The sequence below is a fragment of the Ailuropoda melanoleuca genome, chromosome 14 (assembly GCF_002007445.2).
Source record: "Ailuropoda melanoleuca isolate Jingjing chromosome 14, ASM200744v2, whole genome shotgun sequence".
NCBI classification, from domain to species: Eukaryota; Metazoa; Chordata; class Mammalia; order Carnivora; family Ursidae; genus Ailuropoda; species Ailuropoda melanoleuca.
In genome coordinates, this window is record NC_048231.1 from 18,226,147 (window position 1) to 18,248,243 (window position 22,097).

General features: G+C 51.3%; 1 protein-coding gene across 12 annotated transcripts in view; it reads left to right on the forward strand.

Moving 5' to 3' along the window:
* Nucleotides 1-19,348, forward strand: part of ADCK1 (aarF domain containing kinase 1) — a 122,350-nt gene extending 103,002 nt beyond the window's left edge. For 10 of the 12 annotated variants that reach the window (XM_034643183.1, XM_034643182.1, XM_034643180.1 and 7 more), the window contains 4 exons: nucleotides 2,695-2,844; nucleotides 4,025-4,222; nucleotides 9,759-9,952; nucleotides 11,283-11,481. In XM_034643183.1, coding sequence (XP_034499074.1) covers nucleotides 2,695-2,844; nucleotides 4,025-4,222; nucleotides 9,759-9,952; nucleotides 11,283-11,451 — 711 coding nt within the window. In that variant the 3' untranslated portion in view covers nucleotides 11,452-11,481. The other 2 variants (XM_034643179.1, XM_002926358.4) reach the window with 2 other exon arrangements.
* The last annotated feature ends 2,749 nt before the right edge of the window (nucleotides 19,349-22,097 follow it).

Genomic DNA, 22,097 nt, shown 5'->3' on the forward strand with positions numbered 1-22,097 from the left:
CTTCCATATCTGTCTATGTTGGTGAAATCTGGTTAAAGTGAACGTCAGGAACCGGTCCCAAATGGTAAGACACCCAAGTAGGAGAAGCTGGACGGGGTGTTGAAATGGGGAGGGCCACTTGGTGGCTTTGCTTGTGTATATGTGAGCTACAGTCGTCAGCGCCTCTCCTCCTCTGGCAGCAGCTCACTCCTCGTGGGCAAGGGCTCCCCCATCCTGAGTCCCCAGACCCCTAGGGGCCATCTTTCAATGTAGTAATAGGGGGCCCAGAGTGATTAGCAATATTTCAGAAAGCTCAGGGGAGATCATACATCTCCCCATGACAGGTCTGCCCAGACTAAATGAAATGTCATTTCTCTGCTGTTGGCTGGCATTCTGTCAGCTCAGTCTGGCTGTACTGCTTATCGTGGGCTGATCAGGAGCCCTGATTGGACCTTATATGCATCCTTGACAAATAAAAATGAATTATTACTTAATAAATGCAATTGGTTTGGCAAATGCAGCCTTCCAGAGCATGGCTCCATGGAGCTCCAAAGAGCCTAACAAAAGGGCTTCTCATAAGGGGACTTGCTGGTTCAGCCAGGACCAACTCTAGCTGGGCCCCTCTCCGAGGAAAGAGAAAATGGTAGCCCTGGGGCAGCTGACATCTCAGCCCGAGGCTGAGAACTTGACCTGGGGCAAAGTCCTCCAAGTGCCTGCAGAGTACTGGGCACTCATTTCACCCACTGCGACATCAGATAGGTGTCAGGACTTCAGACAACCTCTTCACTGAAGCTGAGAGAAGCATCTGGTTAAGGTCACAAGGTTCACTTGAGAAATGCAGAGGTTGGTGTGAGCCTATAGGTAGCATGGTTGCCAGGAGGCGGTGGGGTCACACCTGGCTTGAATCCCGGCTCTACCTGCGGGTAGCCTGTGGCTCTGTGTAAGTGGAACCTCGAGGAATCGCAGCTCCTTATCTGCAAAATGGGGATCGTATTTGTACCTACTTTTAAAGCCGATACAAGTATTTCAGCTATTGCTGTAGTAGGGTTATTCTTGAAGGTTTATTTTGCGGTTCAGAGGAGATTCATGGGGTTAGGATAAGCATCAACACAGGAACCACAGCACCTCAAAAAAACAGACAAGGGTCGCATTCATGTTGAAGGTAGAGTCCTGTATTCACATGTTTGGTCTGCTATAGGTTAAGTGGGTACATAGTAGAGCCAGTTGGCGATATGTAAACTATACCTTAATAAAGTCGTTTAACAAAATAGAGTCAGTCTCTGCCATCTTGGGTGCTTATAATAGTGGGCTATGTGGTCATTAATCAAATAATGACACAAATAATGTGCTAGTACCATGAAAAAAAAGTACAGAGTTCTATGAGAGTTTGTGGCAGGAGAATCTCATCTAGGCTGGGAGGTCAAGGGAGGCTTCTGAGAGGTGATGCTGAGCTGGGATGGGAAGGAAGAGAGGGGTGAATAGGTGAAGGGGAGATGGGAGGAAGGCTCTTGGCAGAGGGACGCTCATGTGCAAAGGCCCTGAGGTAGGAAAGCACAGGGCCGTTGGAGAAGAGAAAGAGAGCAGATGTGGCTGTAGTATCACTGTGGTGCGAGACGAGACCTGGGAGGGAGGCTGGGCCTGGTTGTGCAGGGCTTTGTAGGCCAAGCAGAGAAATTGAGCCTTCATTTTAAGACCCTACTCCTGTATTCCCCCACCACCCATGGGCCCCAGCTCCTCTCCTCTGGCTGGGATATGTTTGCTAGTGACTGTGGGGTCCGGCAGGGACTGAGAGCAGTGTCAAGGGCAGTGTGTGTCCTGGGGCATCAGCTTTGTGAGTTGAGCATCTCTTTGTCCTCTGGAAACCCATTGGCAGACTATCTGTGGGCCCAGGTCTGGCACTATTCAGCAGCTGTTCCCTAGCTGGGAAGAGGCTTTTAGCTTTAATAAAAAGGGAGTAGAGATAAGAAGACCGCCTCAGCAGGGAGGGCAGCAGTGACAGGATGATTTAAATGGCCTCTCCAGTGTCATTTCTTCTGTGCAGACATCATAAATCAGATTAGCATTGGGCTCTGGCGGGGAGGTACGAAGGGAAAGGGGCCTGAGGGAGAGGGGAGCAGGGCTTGTGACTCTGGGTCCTCCTGGGACTGCCTTGGAGCTGGTGGGACAGCCCTAGGGGGTGCCGGGGACACGTATTCCTCACCCAGAGCCCCCCAGCCTTGCTCTTTGGAGAAGGGGAGGTTGGAATGACCCCACTCCCACCCCAGCTTCCAGCCCATCTTCAGCTTTGTGGAGAAAATGAAGAGATCGAGAAGAGAATAGGGAAGAGAGGGATTGGGAAAGAGTAGAGGGTGGGGGTTGGGGTGGGAGTTCTGGCCTTCAGAAATGCTAGAAGCAGTGGTTCTACCTTGCTGTGTATTATAATCACCTTGGGAACTTGACAACAGATGCCGATGCCTGGGGCCCACCTCCAACACCTCTGAGTTCTAGGTGATTCTGTGTGCAGCTGAAGTTTGGAGGAACTGGGTTAGAACTGAGCTTCTGTCTTAAGCTCAGGAACTGTATGATCACAAGCCATCACTCCCACCCTGACCGCCCAGGCCCACCCAGTGCCTCTGGCCTTTCTCTTGAAAGTGACCAGATTCAGGGGCCAGAGTCGAAGTCTCTGAGACAGGTGTTAGTGCGGCATAACTCCCACCCACCTCCCTTCTCTTTCAGATCTCACGCCATCTGGGCAAGATATACAGCGAGATGATCTTTGTCAATGGCTTCGTGCACTGTGACCCCCACCCTGGCAACGTGCTGGTACGGAAGCGTCCAGGCACAGGGAAGGCGGAGATTGTCCTGCTAGACCACGGGCTCTACCAGGTAGGAGAGGCCTTTCCCACCGGCCAGCCCAGGGCCTCTGGGCCTGCCTGGGATCTGAGCTCACTCAACTCCCAGATCGGCCACAGACACGGGAGGCAGATAGCCGGGGTAGATGAGAGAGGCCATGCCCTGCCCCTAGAGCCATCATTTTGTGTAAGTCACATCATACAAGCTCTCTCCAGCCAAATGAGGTTGGTAACGCCCCCTTCACAGGCTGCTGTGGGGAGTGGATGGGATGTTCCCCAGGGTGTGTGGGTGCTATGTCAGCTATAAACACTGCGCTTCTCCGGGAAGGCCAGGCCAGCCCACTGGGAAGTAAGCTGCCCTTCAGTGAGTTGGGACTTCAGGGGGAGGGGGTCACTCAGCCCCAGGGAGGAGGTAATGTGCAGTGGGAAAGGGGGCCCGAAGCTGATAGGGGCTGGATGGGCCCAGCCTGTCTTCTGGAACTTGGGACTTATCTGGTTCGGATGAGCCGTGAGCTCCTGCCTGGAAGTTGCAAAGTTCACTGCCAATACCGGGACCCAGGGCCTATCTTGAGTCCAGGGCAGAGGGTCCTGGAGAGATTTACCCAATGGTCTCCTGCTCCTCCCCTCAGAGCCTTGATCTCCCCTCGCAAAATCTTGGCCTCCTTTGAAAGACTCAGTGACATTGGGTTCATTAGTTTAAGGTAGGCTAGCTGCTGTCACACACAGCCCCCACACACATGATGGCCCAGACACAACAGATGTCTAATTGCTCATTCACGTGCCTGTCCTGTAGGTGGAGGCGTCTGATGGCAGGGCCTGGCCAAGGCTCCCTGGGGGTGGTCTCATCATCCTCCAGCAGCAGGGGTGAGGGCTTGGAGCAGCAAGCATGGGAAAGTTTGCAGGAGCTGAGCGAGGAGCTTCTGCCACATTGCATCGGTCAGAGCTCAGGCAGAGAGCCTCCTCTCACCAGGCGGGAGGCGGGGAGTGTGATTTTGGTGGGCAATTAGTGACTTTCGCCACTCAGGACCAAGGCTGGCCAAATAGTAGCTTTCACGTCGGACCTTCAGGGATGGCTGACCCTTGGGGGAGAAGCGGATGATACACAGGGGCTCCAGTCTTCATCGGTCCCCCTTCGCAGTGGTCATACCAGCCAGGGGCTAGGTCTTCCGTGGGGAAAGGAGGCTCAGATCCTGCCACGCGGTCCCCCACCTCAGGTGCTCACAGACGAGTTCCGCCTGGATTACTGCCACCTCTGGCAGTCGCTGATCTGGACTGACATGGAGAAGGTGAAGACGTACAGCCAGCGCCTGGGGGCCGGGGACCTCTACCCCTTGTTTGCCTGCATGCTCACCGCCCGGTCTTGGGACTCGGTCAGCAGGGGCATTGGCCAAGCCCCGGTTACCGCCACAGAGGTAGGTGGTCCTGTCCTGGCCCTGCCTTCTCCTGAATGCAGGGGCTGGGGCCACGGGTGGTCTTTGGACCCCTTCCAGCCCAGGGTCTGGGGTTCTGGGCTGGTGGGCTGTGGCCGTGGGGCAGTGGGCAGCATTGAAGATATCCTGGAGGAGAAGCATCTCTGGGTGCAAGGAGGGAGAGGGAACAGTGTCTCCCTATGTCATCAACCTGCTCTTGGTAACCATGTCATCCAGACTGCTGTGGCTTTTGCTCCAACCCGCTCACACCAGATTTCAGGCTTCACCACGTTCTCCTCCAGGACTTTTGGGAATCCCCAGGGACTGTTTCATCAGTAAGTCTGGCTCCACTTGTGCCTCTCTCAAGCTTCCTGTATGCCTCCCTGCTGGGGGGGCACCTCACTTCCTCATGCAGCACTCAGGCAGGGCCACTTGTCCCATTGTCTTCCCCGCATGTGTGGCAAAACAGCTTTTTTTTTTTGTTAAGATTTTATTTATTTATTTGACAGAGATAGAGACAGCCAGCGAGAGAGGGAACACAAGCAGGGGGAACGGGAAAGGAAGAAGCAGGCTCATAGCGGAGGAGCCTGATGTGGGGCTCGATCCCATAACGCCGGGATCATGCCCTGAGCCGAAGGCAGATGCTTAACCGCTGTGCCACCCAGGCACCCCCAAAACAGCTTTTTTGGTCTCTCTTTGTGGCTTATTTCCCATTGGATCTAGACGAGAATCCCATGGAGCATGGGCTGAGACTGGTCCTAGGAGCTCTTCTCCCTATACTCCTAGCCACCTCCTTCCCAGACTCCTCATTCTCTCATGGAGTTAGCTTCTGTCTTCCCAGTCCATCAGTTTGCCAGACCCGTGCAGACTTGTCCATAGCCACGTGGGGACCGGCTTGGACTCTGCCGAGGTCCTGCTCACCATAAGGGGCAGGTCGTACTTGTGCATCCAGACAGACAGACCTGGGTTCTAGTTCCAACTCCTGCTCTTCCTGCTGGCGTGATCTTGGATGGTTCTCGTCGCCTCTCGGAGCCTCATGGTCCTCCCCGGAGGGCCATGAGGGCCTTTAGGAATGGCTGGATGGAGTCTTAAACGATGCCACCAAAAAGACCATCTTTTGACATCTCTTGGCTCTGCTGTCCTGCAAATTGACATGGTTCCCCAGCAAGCTTGGTGGCAATGATGACCGCGTCAGGCTTGCATGTCTTTAAAGCTTGTTATCTTGGAAGATAGACCATCTCCCTCCTTTCTAAATAGGGATGATAATCTCTGTTTTATTGATAATGTATATAAAGTGCCTCCCCACGGTTCCTGAAACTTGGTCATCGAACAAACATTTATCTTTGCTGGAACTGAGACTAGATGCTGGGGATCCAATGATGAACAGACAGACAGGCCTTCCCTGAGATCTGCCCTGTGGTTGAGGGAGACAGACAGTAAACAAGTGAACAAACAGGTAAATGGAATAATTGCAGCTTGCAGCCACTGGAGGCCACAGGCAGGGTGAGTAATGGGGGTGCTGTAGATTGGGCGCTCAGAGATCTTGCCGAGGAGCTGACGTCTAAGCTGAGTTTTGGAGGACGAGGAAGGCAAGCAGCCACGGGCAGGGCTTGCAGAAAGCGTTCCAGGCAGAGGGCACACAATGCACCAGGGCGGGGAGAGAAAGTGTTGGCACGGCCTGGAGTGTGGTGGGGTGGGTGCTGGAATGAGAAGAATTTGGGGTGCTGGGCGGAGGGAGCTTCACTTGGGGCCTCATAAGCCATGGGAAGAAGCTTGGATTACTTCTCAGTACAAAGCAAAGCCTTTGGCAGGTTTCAAGCAGGAGAAGAATGTGCTCAGCATTGTTATTTTAGGTATCAGGAGCGACCAAGATGAGCAGTGGGGCAGTTGGTCGGGAGGCTGGGAGGTGGTGGGGGCGCAGACCACGGTAAAGGAAGTGGGGGTTGAGGGAAGCAGATGAGCCAAGGGGTACGTTGGTGTAAGACTGAGAGGCCTTTCTGTCAACTTGGGTGTGGACAGGAGGCAGAGGGAGGACTCAGAGTTGCATCACAGCTTTTTGGGGTGAGTCATAGGGTAGGGGGGCTACTTCCTGACATAGGGAAGACTCTGGGAAGGGCATAGCTGGGGGGCGGGAGGCAGGAGTTAGAGCATTCACATAGCGGCATCGTGAGCAGTCAGCGTGGAGCTCCAAGATAAAAACTTGGGCGTTCTCAGTATGTACATGGTATTTAAAGCCTCAGAGATGGACAAGATCGTGTGGCACACTGTAGGTACTTAGTATATTGTGTGTGTTCTTTTTTTTTTTTTTTTTTTTTTTTTTTTTTTAAATTTTTTTTTTTTTTTTAAAANAACAGAGATAGAGACAGCCAGCGAGAGAGGGAACACAAGCAGGGGGAGTGGGAGAGGAAGAAGCAGGCTCATAGCAGAAGAGCCGGATGTGGGGCTCGATCCCATAACGCCGGGATCACGCCCTGAGCCGAAGGCAGACGCTTAACCGCTGTGCCACCCAGGCGCCCCATGTGTGTGTTCTTATTAACTAAGTTAGAATTTTATTTTGCATTCTTATTCACTTATAACGACCCGGCATAATCACTGCCGTCTTAGTCTGCCCGGATTGCCCGCTGACTAGGTGGCTTGTACGACAGACATCTATTTTCTCACAGTTCTGGAGGCTGGAAGTCCAAGATCAAGTTATCGTCGGGTTGATTTCTGGTGCAGCCTCTCTTCCTGACTTGCAGACGGCTGCCATCTCGCTGTGCCTTCACATGGCCTTTCTTCTGTGTGGATACACTCCCGGGATCTCTTCCGCTCCTCCTAAGGACATTGGTCCTGTTGGGTTAGGGCCCCACCTTTATGAAGTCACTTGACTTTGATTACCCTTTCAAAGGCCTCATCTCCAAATACAGTCACACTGGGGTTAGGACTTCAACGTGGGGATTTGGGAGGGACACAGTTCAGTCCATAGCACCAGCCAGGAAGCCTCTCTCATCACCTTTGGCAAAAGTGGCCCCTTAATACTTGTATCACTCATGTGTGTCCACCATAGACTCTTTCGAAGAGTAGCCGTTTGTGTCCTCGTGTGAATCCTCCGATTAGTTGGTGAGTCCCTGGAAGGCAAGGATCCTGTCATGTACCTCTTTTTATAAGGTCCCTACAGCCCTGGGACCACATCTAACAGAGGGGTGTTCAAGTAGGTTCTGGAGACATGGACTATAATTGCTCACTTGGGACAAAAAGCCAGCGAGAGAATAAACTTAGCTACTCCAGGCCAACCCCAGTCCAGTCTCTGTGATGTAAGGGCTCAGTTTTTCTGAGTCTTAGGCTTATCGAGAATGAGGGGAACCTCCATCGTTGTGTGGGGGAAGATGTTTTCCCAACTACAAGTGGCTTAAACAATTAGGCATTTGTTCTCTCCGTAACAGGAAGCCTGGAGGTGAGTGGGCCCAGGTTGGTTAATTGAACAGATCAGAAACCCGGGGTTCTGGGCTGACTCTCACAGTTCTAAGGTAACTGTGAGAATTCCAAGCTTTACACCTTTATTCCCTAATGTCCAGAGGTGGGAATTAGGGACGATTTCTTCTCGTATATTGTTTCTTAAGAACAGGAAAACCTTTCCCAGAAGTCCCCCAAAAGACTCCCCCTTGGTCTCATTGGCCAGAATTGTGTCTCAGGTCCATGCCAGAGCCAAACACTGACAGAGACCTTGTGCTCTTAGCCGACAATGGCTGAGATCGATCAAGATCTCCCCTGGGGCTAGGGAGGGGCTCTACCTCCCTCAAGAGCACAGCCCCAAGGGGTCACGTGCACAAAAATGGGGTTCTTTTGACAAAGGAGAATGGGGAATGGCTGTTGCGTAGGCACCCAACGGGGTCTACTGCAGACAGCCACCATCAGGATAGTCCAAGCTTGAAGAGATGGCCCCTGGAGAGAGTCTGGGTGAGTGCAGGAGCCTTCCTTTGCTCTGAGAGGAGCTGAGAGGGATTGTCTCCAGGCCAGTCCCAACTTCGCTATGGTGAGCAAGGCCTTGATCTGGCCTTAGCCCTCAGGCAGGATGACCCACAGCTGTGGTGGAAGGCAGCGGGGAGACAGCCAGCCTCAGTGTCTGGCCTCGTGTGAGATGTTCCAGTCTGATAGCTTCTGCCTGAGGGACATTTCGAGTTTCACAGTAACTCAGTTATCAGCAGCACACACGTGTTCTGGAAAGGGCTGAGAGTCCTGCTCATGCTGCAGAAGGAGGCCACGTGGGGAAGCCTTTGGCGGCACTGCTGGGACCCTCCTTGTGACTTGGATTAGCACCAAGCATCTCCCCATGCCTTATCTCTGCTGACCCTCTCAGTCCTGCTGGGTGGTGGGCACAGAGGGTATGAGCATTTCCAGTTTTTAGATGAGGACACTGGGTTAGAAGAGATGAAAGGACTTATCCAGGGTCACAGTCCCACTGTGAGGTGAGAGACAGTAGAGCGTGGTGGTGAGGGCATGGGCTTGGGAGCCGGACTGCAGGGGTTCAAAATCCCGACTCACCACTTGGTAGCTGTGACCCGTGGGCAGGGTGCCGAACTTCTCACTGCCTCAGTTTCCTCCTCTCAAATGGGGGTGATACACTTGCCTGAGAGGGTTGTGCTGAGGATCAAATGACTTAATACCTGCAAGCATTTCCTCTGGGAACTGAGAAGAGGTCAGAGGTGTACTGTTGTGGTCAGGGCTCTGGCTGGGGACCATTGTTTGCCCAGAGCCATGCAGAGTTCAGGGACAGGGAAGGGTGGGGAGCCAGACCTCACACTTAGACACCAGGGTGGGGTAAGGGCTAGCCTTGGCTCCTGCTCTTTGGGCATTGGGACCTCAAGCACTGGGCTGGCTGAGACTCACTCCAGCATGGAGGACAGTCATGGGCAGTGGCTGTGTGGGCAACGGGGCTCTGGGTGGGTCTGGTACGGGGTGCAGAGTCAGGCAGGATATAGAGCAGGACTTTGGAGTTGGGTTGGGGTCAGGAGCTCAGGTCTATGAACCGAACCAGCCTGGGCTTGGCTGAGGGGATGGGGGACATGACTCAGTGGGTATTGGCTTCCAGGGCTCCTTCTAAGCCTGGCCTGAAATTGGTGGCAAGTGGAAAGAGCCTTGGAGAGTAACACACAGGTGAGCCCCCGGGCCGAGAGGCTGGCTAACTCCAGCCTCACAAGGGGTTGGTGAGGAAGCAGACTTCCTGTCCCAGTCAGTATGGCCTTGTAGGCTTGGAGGATGGGGACTGGGGACCGTGGGGAGCCAGGGATGGCAGAGACCCCATCGATGTGCTCTCGTACTGCATCCAGCGCTTGGCCAGAAGTTGGGGTGAGATGTCTCATCCACGTCCTTCGGACTGCGAAGCCCCTTGTGCTGAGCTTCCCCCTGGGGAGGTGCCTAGTGGCGCTGAGGCGGCCGTGCTGGGAGCTCCCTCCTAGAGCTTCCTTGCAGGCCCCCAGCCACAGGCTGCCCTGACACCTACCACTCTGGGCCCCACTCTCCACACCAACTCTCCCCGTCTGTCCCCCTGTTGCTGCTTCAGGACGCAGAGATCCGCAACAACGCAGCCAACTACCTCCCCCAGATCAGCCAGCTCCTCAACCACGTGCCTCGCCAGATGCTCCTCATCTTCAAGACCAATGACCTACTCCGTGGCATTGAGGCTGCCCTGGGCACCCGTGCCAGCGCCAGCTCCTTCCTCAACATGTCGCGTTGCTGCGTCAGAGCATTGGCTGCGTGAGTGCGGGCTCCGGCCTCTGCTCCCCTCCCAGCTCCCTGGCCTGCCCCTGGGGGGTACCGTTTGCCTCCACTTTCTCCCACCAGCCTCCGGGGCCCTGCCTGAGCTCCCCAGTCTCTGGCTTTCCCTGCAGGAAGAGTTTGGGGCAGAAAATGACTCCAGTGAATTCCCTGGTTCCGGGCAGTGTGTTTGGTCCAGAGAGCCACCCGTACTTTGTCAAATTGGTGCATTCTAGGGCATCACCCTCCTGGTTAAGCTTTCCAGGTGATTCTTACCCTCAGAAAATTTTGAAATGTTTTCCAAGAGTTTCAGTCCCATCTAAGTGTCCCCTGGACTTGGAATCGGGACACCCTGATGTGCATCCCGTCTCTAACTGGTCTCGGGACCTGTCTGCCCAGCATTGGCTAGGCAGCAAGGCCAGTGTTCTTGCCCTGCGGGTGTGGCCATGACTTGGGAGTGTCTCCAGTAGGCTCGCTGGGGATCTCAGATCTTTTTAGATGCCTCAGCACCCTTGGAGTGTTGGTGAGGGTGGGACGGTTCTTTCTCAGGGAGGTATTGCTAGAGAAGTAAGGGTTCTAGGTCCTTCTTCCTGAGTGTGCAGATACATGGGAAGGGCCATGCTCTGGCTGAATTTTCTCATCTGAGAGGGGAGCCCAAGACTGGGATCAACTCCCATCCATCCTATGCAGGGAGTGGGTCATTCTGGCAAAGTGTCTGGTGAAGGGAGCATTGGCCACGTATATCATGCACCCGTGATCAAATATTGAATTAGATTATAGCAAAATAGACTGCACACAGAAAGGGCTGAACATGATTTGTTCTTCCTCTGAGGGTTCTGGAAGCAAAGTCTTGAATGGGTCATTATCATAAACACCATTTTCCATCCTGTCCTTTTGTTAGTGCAGAAGGGATTGAGCTAGGCTGAATTCATAGTGGGCTCAGCTGGTCAGGACCACCTGACCTAGTTTCCAGGTGATTTAGCCCCAGAAAGTTTGAGAAAGCCTTTATGTTTGAGTTTGGGAGATTCAGGATTGGCATATATTTACTAAACTTATGGAAAACGGAAACATTGGAATGTTCTACCCAGTGGGTCCACTAGGCCTTTGATGCCCTGTGAAACAGCTGCTTTTGTTTACCCCTACTCCTATGGAGTAGTTGAGTTCCTCTGGTCCCTGTGTGGGTAGTGCTATGATCACGTAACCAGGAGTCACCCACTAGGGTGGGGGGTCTGGTGAGTAGGCTAAGCCACGATCTTCCGTTGTTCTAAGTGATGAGTGCTTCTTGCCCATTTATCTCTTGTTCTCTCCTTCCTTCTTGTCCCTCCTGCAGGCACAAGAAGAAGAATACCTGCTCGTTCTTCAGAAGGACCCAGATCTCTTTCAGAGAGGCCTTCAACTTATGGCAGATCAACCTTCATGAACTCATTCTGCGTGTGAAGGGGTTGAGGTTGGCCAGCTGGGTCTTGGCCCTGCTTTGCCGGCTGTTGCCCACTTCATAATGAGCAGACTTGCTGTCCCCTTTCCCTTTCCAGGGTGACTCTGTGGTGGGCAAGTGGACATTTCAGTCCTTGCTCTTTTGTCCTCTCTCCACCCAGGTGCCCTGTTTCTGTCACGTGGTAACCTGGAGCCCCACAGTCATTGCCCATGGCACCATCATACTCCACCTCTGGAGTTCCTCTCCTACACTGTAGCCCTTGTCTCATAGGCTACACAAGCTGTCCTGTGCAAGAGGTTTCTCTCCTTATCCAGGAAGACGGCATAAACAGTCTGTTCCCCACTCCTGGTGAGCGCCGTTGGGCTGAATGTCCCCCTACTTCCGGTAACCATTCCTACTCTCAGGATGGACCATGAATCCCACTGACTTCCCACGTGAATTTCTACATTTGACTTGTGGGAAGTTTGATTTTGTTGGAAGAGAGCATAGTTTCTGAGCTTGCTCGGAACGGCTTCCCTCTCCTTGCCCTGTCACTCCCAGAGGTGTCGCACCTGAGCAAGGAGACTTGGCATCTAAGGCATGAGTTCACTGCTGTCATGGTGACCCCTTTGGTGTTTTATGTACTGTGTTTCAATAAAAACCCCTTCAGGGTTGCAGGGAAGGGCTTTGGTGGTGGGATTTTTATTCTAGATTGGGAGTGAATCCACATTGGCCTTTAGGTAAGAGTGGACCTGGATGCCCTGGGCCCCTGTGTTCTACTTGGCATCTTGCCCCTGTCATCCTTCCAGCCTTTCTCTGTGTGACCATTTCCTGCCCCTTGTAGGTGTTTCTTCCCTTTCAAGACTCTGAGACTTTGGTTGGAGAAGTTAAGAAGCGCAAAGCCAGGAACTCAGAGGCTCGGCTGAAACCTCTGACTTGGGTTTCCCTGGGTTCTCACCACATTCCCTGTGAGCTGGCACCTGCTTTGTTCTACTCATTGCTTCCTGACTTAGTTCGTCATTTGATGCCACCTGTCCTGGAGACTGTAGTGTAGGCCTCAGCCACTGTGGCTAGGTTTCCACTCTGAAACCTCGCTGTCACGTGTTTGGACTCCATGTTTCCACCTGCCAGAGCTGCCCTGCCCCCACTCAGTCATCCGCTCCCATTGCTGGGACTTCCCCAAACTCCTGCTGTAACTCCAGATCCCCGAGAGACCCCACATCTGGCAGGCCCTACGATTACTGAGCACCTGTGCTCACAGACAGTCATTGTATTTGAGCCTCTCTGATCTTACTTCACCCCATTCACAAGGGCAGGAAACTGCTGAATTTGAGTCTCCTCTTTGCTTTATTCATAATACAACAAGCAGATTTTCCACTGACCAGAGATGATTTGCAATCCCTTTATTTCCCGAAAGAGTTGATTGTTCTTAGTGACCAGTTGGACGCACCCAGGGACCTGAGAGAATAATTTGCCAGATCTGTTATTAATCATGAGGATGCATGTTGCATATTATATTTTATGGTGTCTTTTATAGCCACTGAAGTAAATATAAATGTCCTTTTTGTTCAAGGTAATGGTTCCTTGCTTTTCACTTTTAGTTTAATGGTTGGCTTCCTGCTGCCCTGGGATCTAAAACATCAGCATGTTGCCAGTGGGTCCAGCACCCAGGACAGTTAACCAGGGAGAGTAGAGAGTCTGGGAGAGTTTGGGGGTGTAGGGCAATTTAAAAGTAGGAGGGAAGTTAGCTGATGATTTTTGAGTGCCTTCCTCAGGGGAGAGACCATGTTGGGCTCTTTGTAAATAAGTTACATCATTGAATTGTTCCATCAGCTCTGGGAGGGGGAGGGTCATGAGTCTCATCCTATAGAGATGGGAATCAGGGCTCAGAGAGGGTTAATAACTTCCCTGAAGGCACACAGCTGCTAAGTGGGGCTCCATGCTTTGTTTTTTATTCCCCAGTGCTGTATGTCGAGATCACACTTGCTCTTTGGCCTGTCACACGTGCCTGAATTGAGCCTCAAAAACCCTGATTTCAGAAGGGTTGGGTTTTCAGTGGAGGTAGGGGAGTCCAGCATATTCGCTGGGGCCCAGGGCAGGGCAGAGCTGGACCACTGTGGCCTGCATGCAGTTCTGACACTGGCCATCCGGACCTAGTGCAGGTCCACAGGCCAAAGGCAGAGACACGGAAGGCAAGGTCGAGGAAGGTCCTGAACGCAGAGCTTCCACATCCTCTCCCGTGGCATCGGGACGCAGTGTGTTCACTGAGCTTCCGTGTTCAGGGATTTTATCGGGATTTCCTCACGTAGACACAATTGATTGAGTCATCGATCACATGATTGAACTCCGTCTCCAGCCTGCCCTTCTCTCCCCTCCTTGGAGAAGGTGGGCTGATATCAGCCCCAACCTGGGTCCTCCAGTAAAAACTCAGGTGTGATCCAAGGGGTCCAGCCTGAAAACAAGGATACTGCTATTGCTGAGAATTTCGGAGGAGTAACAATTCTCTCCCACAGGCTGGGGACAGAGACCAGACAGATTCTTTATTATATAATAATCACTCTGGTGTCTTCTTGTCCTGTACCCTTGGCCCGAGGTATGTCTTTATCGACTGACTGCGGGCCTGTGCCTTCTGGTTGGCCTGCGTGGAACCATATCTGGAGCCCAGAACTGTAGGAAGCGATTCTCTTCGTGTCTGTTCTGTGGGTCAGCGACAGTGTGGCTGAGCTTCTATGCGGGACCTTGCTCTGATCCCTTCTCTGGCCTCTGGAACCTGCCTTGAATTGATTTGGGTTTGATGCTTCCCAATAAAATCCTGTGACTTCTCTCCCAGCAGTGACAATGTGTCATGTTGGGAAGTCACCACCAGCCTTCTTTGAAGACTGTTTTCCCTTTTAACACTTAAATACTTATTCAGTTTACGTGTGGGCTGCTTTGATTTGGGCAACATGCGTATTTTTCCCCCTTCCTCTTTTCAGGTGGAGTAGAGAGAAATGCCAACTCTGTGGCCATGTGGTCTAGAGCCTCTCAGGTATGTGCTCAGTTCATAGTAAGTTGAGAATCCTGGCTTGTAGTAAGTGCTAAATAAACATGCAAGTGTTTAGAATCTCAGAATTCTTTATCTTCAGGGCTGTTGAAATCTGTATACTAAGAATAAACTACACGTGCCACTCACTCCTCCTCCCTTAAGAGTATTGCCTTGTTTGATTACCGGGTTAATTTTGGCAGAGCTTGGAGCCCACACCCAGGCCTCCAAGAATGTAAGCAGCCACTAAATGACCTCTCAGAAAGCGAAAGTGGCTCCTAGAGGCATCCAGGCAAATGCCTAGGGGCAGGACTCATTGGGGGGTTGAGAATTACTCTCCATGTGAGCAATTGTGAGAAGAGTTCACTGGAGCGCCGTAAGGGCCACTTGGGGCTTACATGGTTTCCGGGTATAGCCATGAGGGACTCAGGTTTAAAAGCTGGGAACTGGTGATGGGGCCAGATCCTAGCAGGCAAGACGAACAAGGCCACAGGGAGTGGCGGGTTCTTTGCAGCCTGACCTTTTGGAGTGGTGGTGTTTGTGGGGCTGGATCAGGAGGACCTACATGTATTCAACAAGCGTCCTCGAACGCTGGGGACCCTGGTGCTCCTGCTGGCAGGTAACTGGCCAGCGGGAAACTGTAGGAGGCCCAGTCTCCCAAGCCCGAAATCTGCACACATTTTGGGAAAAGCCCATTTGTTCAAAAAGCCTGCTCTTCCCTCCCTCCTTCCTTCCTGTAAAGTAAAGCCTGTTATGAAGCTGCCCAGACTAGCTTGGCATTCTCTCTGTTTCTAAAGGAAAGATGAGGTCAGCCGTCAGCAGAGTAAATATTAAACCTTGGGTTGGCTGTGATGTCCATTTTCCTGCGATGAGTGCCTCCTGGCCTGCATTCTCTGGGGGCTGCCTCAGCCCCTGCTATCCATCTGCTCCCCTCCCAGCCAGGTCACTGTGCCCCTGGCTGGCCCTGCCGGGGGCAGAAAACACTGCCCAGTTCTGCTTTTGGCTTAATAGTTGCATAGTTCCCCTGATGTTTTTTCTTCTTTCTTTTTCCCATGTGTGAAAGAGAAGGCCAGGCTCTTAAGGCCAGAAAAGAGATGGGTAGTAAGCCCTTGTGACCTCTGCCTTTTCAGCTCCCATGTCCTAATCCCCTCTCTGTGCACTTTTGTTCTAGAACAGTGTGAATCAAAATTTCACATAATGATAACTAGCCTGGGCTCTGGTTAGAACACAAGATTCTGATTCGGTGGGTTTGGGTATGCCTGATATTATGCATTTCTATCAGGCTCCCAGGGGATCTATTGCTGCTGGTCCACGGTCCACACTTTGAGTGGCAAGGACCCAGATAGGTGGCTCTGAAGGTATGGTTCGGGACCAGCAGCGTCAGCATAACCTGGGAGCTTGTTAGAAGTGCAGATTCTCTGACCCGGCTCCAGCTCTGCTGAAACTCTGGAGTGGGGCTCAGCAATCTGTGTTAATCAGTTCTGCAGGGAATTTGGATGCCGATGCTCGCAGTTAAAATCTCCGGTCTACAGGTCAACCATACCTTGGAACCACCTTAGTTCCACACTGGAACCACCAGGAGAGCTTTGAATGCCCGAGATTCTGATTGAAGTGGTTTGAATGAGGGCCACACATTTTTAAATTATTTTTAAAATTGTTTTTAACTTGCTATTTTGAAATAACTTTAGATTTACAATAGAGTTGCAAAGATAATATCCAGAGGGCCCCCCACTCCACCCCATACCTTTCAGCTCGCCTTCCTTAATGTTGACATCTTCACCATGGTACCTTTATGAATATTAAGAAAATAACATTATAGTACAGTGCTGTTAACTAAACTACTCATATTTCACCCATTTCCCTACTAACATCCTCCCAGTGTTCCTGGATCCAGTCTAGGATGTCACATCGCATTCAGCTGTCATGTCTCCTTAGTGTGTTCTGCGACAGTTCCGCAGACTTTCCTTGGTTTGCATGAACTTGATGCTTTGGAAGAGTACTGGTCAGGTGGTTTGTAGAATGTCTCCTGATTGTGGCTCATCTGATGTTTTCTTGTTAGACTGGCGTTATGGGTTTGGGGAAGAACACCGCAGAGGTGACGTGCCCTTCTCATTACGTCATATCCAGGGGAACATGATATGGACATGACTTACTGCCTTTGTCTTTAAGGCTCCCCAGCCAGGGTTGGGACCCAGCTTTAGGCTCACACACCTTACGTGGGTCTTCTAGAGAGGGAAGAGATGCAGCTTATGAACTCCTCCACAGCTGGGCATTAGGCACAGTCCCTTTGAAATTAAGAGAGACCTGGCCATTTCCAAATTAGAAGCCTCCCAAGGAACTAAAAACAACAACAACAACAAAAAAAAAACAATGCAGATATGCCAACACAAGGTCAGAAAAATGACAGTGTAGTGTAGTTTTAACATTTATGTGTACGACAAACTAATTCTTGAAACATACACACAGATGGAATGACAAATGGATGTAACATCAGAAGCTTGAACATTGAGCCCCATCTTGCAAAAGATAGGCCTGGTGCTGGGTGTTTTGTTTTCCAGATATAATTGCAATTCTAGAAACAGAAGTCACTGGTGGGGTGTTGGCAGGGAGCCCTCTGGTCAGTCACCCCTGAGCAGTGGGCCGGCCGCCCTCTGCACCAGCCTGATCTGGCATCTGTCTCCCAGTGCCCTCAGAGGGGGCAAGTCAGTCTCACCTATTACTATTTTATGAATAGTTATTATTATTAGCCCCATGGCAGACACCATTCCCAGCCCCATCAGCTTTTACCTGCCCTCTGATTGAGAGGCTAAAGGGGTGAGGTCTTATTTTCCCAGCCTCCCTTGCAGCTAGAGGGGACACATGAGATGAAGGGGAATCTCATTGGAGGCTTCTGGAAAGTTTTTCTTTAGAAATTGATAAGGGTGTCATTTTTTTAATGTTGCCCTTCTCTGCTCCTTCTTGTGGGGGAGGTTGGTATGTGGTTTTGGATATCTGGAACTATAGCAGCCATTTTGTGACTTTGAGGCAATAAGTAGGCGACATTTTATTTGGGCATCTGTCTTTTTCTGCTGAATGCGAGACAGACTTCCAGGTGTTTATGGATCTTGGAGCAAATGACACACAAGCATTGATAGGTGTGAAGTAAAGTTTATTGCTCACCTAGTAACTAGCAAAAGGACTTCCCTGGGAGAAGGCTCAGGTTTGGTCTGGAGTGAAATGTGAATGAGGCGTGGTAGGTTGGGGGGTAGCCCCTGTTTTTCTTGGGGCAAGACCAGGATGAGGGCTTCTCCGTGGGAGTCATGGTTTCTATGATTTGAACTTTTCCACCAACATCAATGGAGGAGCACTTGGGTTTTCTTATTGGTTTTGCCCAGACTTGGGGCCAAAGGGAAGGGGAAGATAGGGCTTAAAAGCTGTCAGGATCAATGTCAAAAATGGAGTCAGGCTCTCTCACACCCATGAAAATCCAACAGGCTGAGGATAGCCCACCAGAAAGATGGAAGGAGCCTGGGTCTTGGATGAGCCCCTGCTAAGTGGTGAGTTTGGCCACGTGCTATTTGCAAGAATAGATATGTGATAAATATTTGTTGGAGAAATGAATGTGAAGGGGGTGCTTTTAGAGGATGGGGAGGCTTTCTTCTGAGCCTTTAATCAAATTGAATCCTGACTTCTTTAATCAAATGCTCCTTGAACCCATGGCTTAAAGGTGGTGGTCAGGAGCCCCATGCCAGGTCACAGTGATCTGACCGTTGAGTGGCTTGAAACAACACAAATTGGTTATTTTATCCATTTGGAGGTCAGGAGTCCAAAAATCATGGTATGAGACAGGCTGCATCCTTTCTGGAAGCTCTAGGGGGGGTCCTTTTCCGGTTTCTAGAGGCGGCCTGCATTCCTGGGCTCATGGCTGTATCCACTCTACCTCTTCTTCCTTTGTTATAGCTCTTTCTCTGATTCTGACCCTCCTACCTGCCTCTTATAAGCACCTTGTGATTACTTTGAGCCCCCCTGGAGAATCTGAGAAGATCTCCCCCTCTCAAGAGTCTTAACATAATCACCCCTGCAAATGCCTTTGACTACAGTTGCAGGTTCCAGGGAATAGAAGGTACACATCTTTGGGGAGGGGGGAATGCTATGCTCTCTACCACACCATTGAAACCCATGGGCAGGCTTGGGAATGCTAAGGTATAGGCTTTGTTCCAAGTAGAAGTGTTCGTTATCAATGAATGGTAAAATGTTAGCCATAATAATAGCTAATTCTGAGCACTAACCATGTGCTAGCCTTTTTGTGTGGATTTGATGGCACTTAATTCACGTGATAATGCAATGAAGCCTAGGGGCCACTATTATGCCCTTAGTGTAGGTAAATAAACTGAGGCACAAAGGGCTTAGGTTGCTTGCTGGGGGTACACAGGCAGTGAATGGTAGAGGCAGGCTCTGAGCCAAGGTGGTCCGCAGCCAGAACTGGTGCTCTCAACCTCTGACTTTCCATTTCCCGCGGTCACAGTGGACTGCTTCTACCAAGCCTGCTGGACGTTTGAACCCTCCCTGCCTCCCTGCAGCCTCCTCAGTCTGGAGCGGAGAGGGGGGCTCTTGCAGTGGGTTCAGTTGGGCCAGGACACCCCATGAACAGTCATTTTTCTGCAGAGGGTGGGCCTATGTGGCCCAGAGCTCTCCCGGCCAACAGCGCCTCAAACACCATGCGCCTCCGGCCGCTGTGGACGCTGGGGTGCACTCCCTTCTAGGGAAAGCCTTGCACGGGGAGCTAAAAGTGGCGGGATTCCATTTTGCCCCATGGAAAGCGGGAATATAGAGGGCTTCTGCCTTTTTTCACCTCTTCTCTCTCTTCCAGGTATGCCGGGAGGGGTGACAAAACGGGGAGAAACCATCAATGTGGAGCATTTTAATGAGCTGATGAGAAGTGAATTGTAACAGTTAATGTCTGTAATAATCTTATGGCAAGGTGAGTCCAGAGCAGACTCGGATCTTTTTCCTCCTTTAGCCTGGACCAGGTTCTCTGCGCAGGGGCCAGTGTTGTCCACGCTGCGCCAGGCCGCTGGAGGTCAGCCCATTGCCCTCGTTTTGCTATCACTGGGCAGGTTGCTTTGGTCTCGGAGTTTCTGCTTCCCCTGCTGTGAAATTGCCTGGTTTCCCATAGGTTGCCCTTTGCAGAGGGCTGTGGTGAATGTGAATAAGTAGCACCGGTGAAAGAGACAGGGCAAAGCAACTGTAAACAGCTAATAGATAGATGCACAGCCTGCAAATAGACGTTTTATCTACCCTGCAAACCTTGCAGCTCTAACGGAACTCCCCTTTCCTGCAGAGACACCTGGAATCTGCAAGTGTGCTGAGCCAGGATCTCCCACAAACCATAGGGGTAGACAGATGGCCACCTCTCTGGACACTGAGATTGGTACCGGTGGGGATTCATGACCCCAAGGACCTTCCCGTGACTTCAGCTGGAGCTCTGGAGAATGACTACTTTTCCACTGGTTGCTAAGCTCTGGTGGCTATATTGGCTGCCTCATCCTTTGAACCTCTAGATTAAGCCATTCCTGTAGGCCAGATCCATCCTTGATTTTTCAGTTACTTGAGGCAACAAATCTGCCTCGCCTTCTTTGTGTAAGTTACTTTAAATTGGGTATTTTATGTTTAACCAAAAGGGTCCGTATCATTGCAACAATTATCTGTAAGGGCCCTGGACTCCTGTTTGGAGGATTTGGAGAGCCTAGAGGAAGTCTGGAGAGAAATAATAGACATATCCACAGAGATAGGAAATAAGGAGACGATTATAGACTGGACACTCCCCACACAACTGAGCAAGAGTGAACAGGGCTAAGTTGCAGTAAATTTTTATTGCTGTTGTTGAAACAATGAGAGTAAGGGCTCTTAACAGGTTCCTTTATTTTTTATTTTTTTTTTAAAGATTTTATTTATTTATTCGACAGAGATAGAGACAGCCAGCGAGAGAGGGAACACAGGCAGGGGGAGTGGGAGAGGAAGAAGCAGGCTCATAGCAGAGGAGCCTGATGTGGGGCTCGATCCCACAACGCCAGGATCACGCCCTGAGCCGAAGGCAGACGCTTAACTGCTGTGCCACCCAGGTGCCCCTTAACAGGTTCCTTTAAATGCCGTTTTCTGGTAAGATCACCAGAGACGCCCGTGCCATTCTGGCTGGATGCTGTGTGTATGGATGTGCTTTTTAGAATAGTCATGCCTGTTTACTAATGACCCATGGGGTTCTTAGGAGCGGGCTATTTGGCTGAAAATAGGCTTAATTTCTCTTATTGATTCTGCTAGTAGCTGTCCACAGGTCACCCCCAGAGAGCTGGCAGGAGCTCTTTCTTTAATCACAATGTTAGTTTGATAGAGATGTCCCTGGGAGCATTTAAGATAAAGACAGGTGTTCCCTGTGGGCCTGGGAGGTGGGCGGGCCAGTTTCCAGAATGGGAGTTTAACCAGGGCCGAATTTAGGAACTGGACTGTGTGTGTGGAGGCTTCTGTCCCTGCTGTGCTCCCTAACGTCACACGTCTGGCTGAGTAAGATGAGGGCACATGGGAGGGCTGTCCCATGTCTCTCCGTCTGGCCTGGGGGCTTCCTGGACAGCCTCTGCCGTCTCCGTGGCTTTGCCCTTCTTGTCCACTCTGCGTCCTCTGCTCTCCCTTATGTGCAGGTGCCTGACAGCACTCAAGCTCTCCTTTGCCTGGGGAGCCCCAGGACCACCGTGCCTTTGTGGCCTCTTCTTCCTCCCAGTTATCCTGACCCTTCTCTCCAGTCCCACTGTCTGCACGCATTCGTCTACAAATGGGCAACAAAGAGGGCAAGGAGCACTTCTCTGTCTCTCGTGTGACAGTGGCGGCCATAATAGGCCCTGCACTAGTCATTGTGGGGCTGCTTACACGTGCCTCAGTTCATGCCTATGGCATGTATTCCTTCAGCCCTATTTGCGGGGGAGGGGAGGGGAGAGACAGAAAGAATCAGACCTGTTGTCTGCCTGTGGTCTTCCTGGCCTTGGGTAAGGAGGGAGACTATTGCTGGGGGAGGCAGTGGTGAACCGGGAGTCTATGGCCTGGGAGGAGAGCAAGCGATTTGAACAACTCGTGGGGACCAACCAAGGATGCCAGTCAGCGCTCTGCCTGGAAGCGAGATTTGATGAGACTGTCCCTGTGTTTCTCTTTGGGGCCATTCTTTCTGCAGATTTCATTCGGACCAAAGAGCCCACATTCACTGTCTCAGTGGATGGTGCCACCTGAGTCACCCAGGTCTGGGAGTCAGGAGTTAGCCCATATCCCTTCTTGACCTTCACAGCAACGCCCCATAGACACCAAGTCCTCGTATGTCTTGTATCACCAACTCTCCTCTACCTGTCTACCACCACCGTCCTGGTCTGGATCTGGTCCCCTCCCTGTCCTCTTTGTCTCCCATCTTGTCCCACCAAACTGCCTCTTGTTCAGTTCACCTAAGGCCAAATTGCCTGTAGTCACATTGCCAAAAACCCATTTGCCTAAGGATCAGTTCTACCAGAGGCAAGTTGATCTCAAATTAAGTATTCTTGAATGCTTTCAGATCCGCTTGAACTTCCTATTATTTCTTGCCTTTTTTTTCATTTTTAAGATTTTTAAAACCAGTTCATTCAAGAGCATTTGACTTAATTTTGTATTTCTAATAAGTATTATACAGGCAGCCTTTTTGAATGATTATTTCATATTCT